We start from the raw sequence: 2,213 nt of genomic DNA on the forward strand, positions 1-2,213 counted from the left end.
GAAGGAGGAAGGACAGAGGAAGGAAGGAGGAAGGAAGGACGGAGGAAGGAGGAAGGACAGAGGAAGGAAGGAGGAAGGAAGGACGGAGGAAGGAGGAAGGACAGAGGAAGGAAGGAGGAAGGAAGGAAGGAAGGAGGAAGGAAGGAAGGAAGGACAGAGGAAGGTGAACTTCAGGTCAAATCTGTAGATGTCAATATATTAGAGTTCAATATATTAGATTATATATATTAGAGTATATATATTAGAGTTCAATATATTAGAGTATATATATTAGAGTTCAATATATTAGAGTATATATATAGTACTCAGCTGATCACCAGTATAGACGAGGTGCATGGAGACATTTCTATGACTGGATCTTCCCAAGTTGGCTGAATGATAAATAGTGAAGGTCGATTGCTCAATAACCAGGGAAGAACTGATTTGGGTGATGAAAGAGCTGCTGAGTGGGAAAGACGCCGGCCCTGAAGGGTTCACAGCCAAAGGTCTTCAAATACCACGCCTCTACTTCTCAGTGTGTACAATCAGGTACCATCAGGTACCAGATACCTCCTCAAACACTTTAATCACACGGATTCATAAACAAGATGAAGATCCTGAGGCTGAACTTCCCAACCGACACCAGATCTAGTCTCCGAGGTCGAGGTCCGAGGTCGAGGCCGGCAGGCTGGAGACGGTCACCACTTCACCTCAGGAAGACCAGCTGGGCTTCGTTGGACAGACAACAGAAGACGGTTTGTCTCTGTTATGTTGGCGCACTGAAACTACAATTTGCAGCCGTTTCACTCCATGACAGAAATATTTGACTTTGGGGACATGTCCATTCTATTTATTTTATTCTATAGCACTTCCAGAGCGTGAGGTCTGATGGCTTTGTCCTCAGATAGTTGTTGTACACAGACAGTATTCTTTTGCTGGTGTCGGACACTGTGACTTCGATGATGTCATCGCTAAATACAACCGACACCTCTTGTGCAACATTGTGAAGTTCTGTTCTTGTGGCCAAACGGAGGTATTACACAATAGCAGTGAGACGGAGTTCCTGTTTCTCTCCTTTAGATCTGTATGTGAATGGAAATAGTTCCTAGTCCTGTCCCGTGTCCTCCAACGTGGCTTCGGTTGGTTAAAGGTGTTTAAATGAGGCGGTTTCTAAAATGTTCCTTCATTTGTAGACAGAGCTGTACTGCGTGTACGTAAAGTAGATGATATACAAACACCAGTCCTGCTTCATCGATCAGCTGAGCCACCTTTGCTTCTTCTGCTCAAACAGGAGGACAAAGTGAAGTGCTAGTGTCTCTGGGACGGACTCAGGACCTCTCCACTACGTCTCCGGCCTTCAGCCTGATTTCACCCTGAACTCCACGTCACATAAATAAATACTGGACACACAAAGAACACGATAGTATTGCACTTAACAAGTATTAATTTTTAACAAACTGCACACATCAGAGCCAAGTATGAGATCAGCCTTCAAAAAACAAAGACACTTCCTGGTCACGTCATCATCAGAACCGTTTTAATTCTTGGTGTCTAAGATAGAAGAAGGTCCACATTGACATGAGAACGTCTCTCAGCAGGTGGTGTCTGAGCATCATGATGTGAAAGTCCAGTTCCTCCGTCTCCCAGAGGAGCTCTGCTGGACCGGAGGTCTGGGGAGTCCAGACAACGGACCCTCGTGTTCCACAAACCAGTTTGAGATGGTTTGAGCTCCAAGAGCTGGAAGTCTCCATCAGTCCACTGTGGTCAGAAAGGGACGGACGTCCTCGGGTGGACTGTGGAGTCTCAACCTGCTCCGTTAACAAGAATCACATGAACATGGCAACAACAATCAGGGAGTCATTTCTCCACACAGATGGGAGGGGCCAAAACTGGAGCTCCAACCGAGCTGCTGGAGCTCCAACCGAGCTGCTGGAGCTCCAACCGAGCTGCTGGAGCTCCAACCGAGCTGCTGGAGCACCAACCGAGCTGCTGGAGCTCCAACCGAGCTGCTGGAGCTCCAACCGAGCTGCTGGAGCTCCAACCGAGCTGCTGGAGCACCAACCGAGCTGCTGGAGCTCCAACCGAGCTGCTGGAGCTCACTATGAAAGACATCACGTCTTCACACTGCTGTGTGGACGTCCTCTCAGCAGAACGAAGACAACACACTGAAGCTTGTGGTTGTTGGATGTTTTACTGTATTTTACACCAGAAACCATCAGGAAAATGATTAGAAT

At 47.4% G+C, this 2,213-nt stretch overlaps 1 protein-coding gene across 1 annotated transcript in view; it reads right to left on the reverse strand.

Annotated features, from left to right (window-relative positions):
* Positions 1-627: 627 nt before the first annotated feature.
* sacm1la (SAC1 like phosphatidylinositide phosphatase a) overlaps positions 628-2,213 on the reverse strand; it is a gene marked incomplete at its 3' end in the record, with an annotated part of 20,475 nt that continues 18,889 nt past the window's right edge. The window contains exon 18 of the mRNA XM_080485684.1: positions 628-667. Within this exon, the coding sequence (XP_080341810.1) occupies positions 628-667 (40 nt within the window). The remainder of the gene's footprint in view (positions 668-2,213) is intronic.

Source organism: Lipophrys pholis (assembly GCF_963383615.2).
Source record: "Lipophrys pholis genome assembly, chromosome: 17".
Taxonomy (NCBI): Eukaryota; Metazoa; Chordata; class Actinopteri; order Blenniiformes; family Blenniidae; genus Lipophrys; species Lipophrys pholis.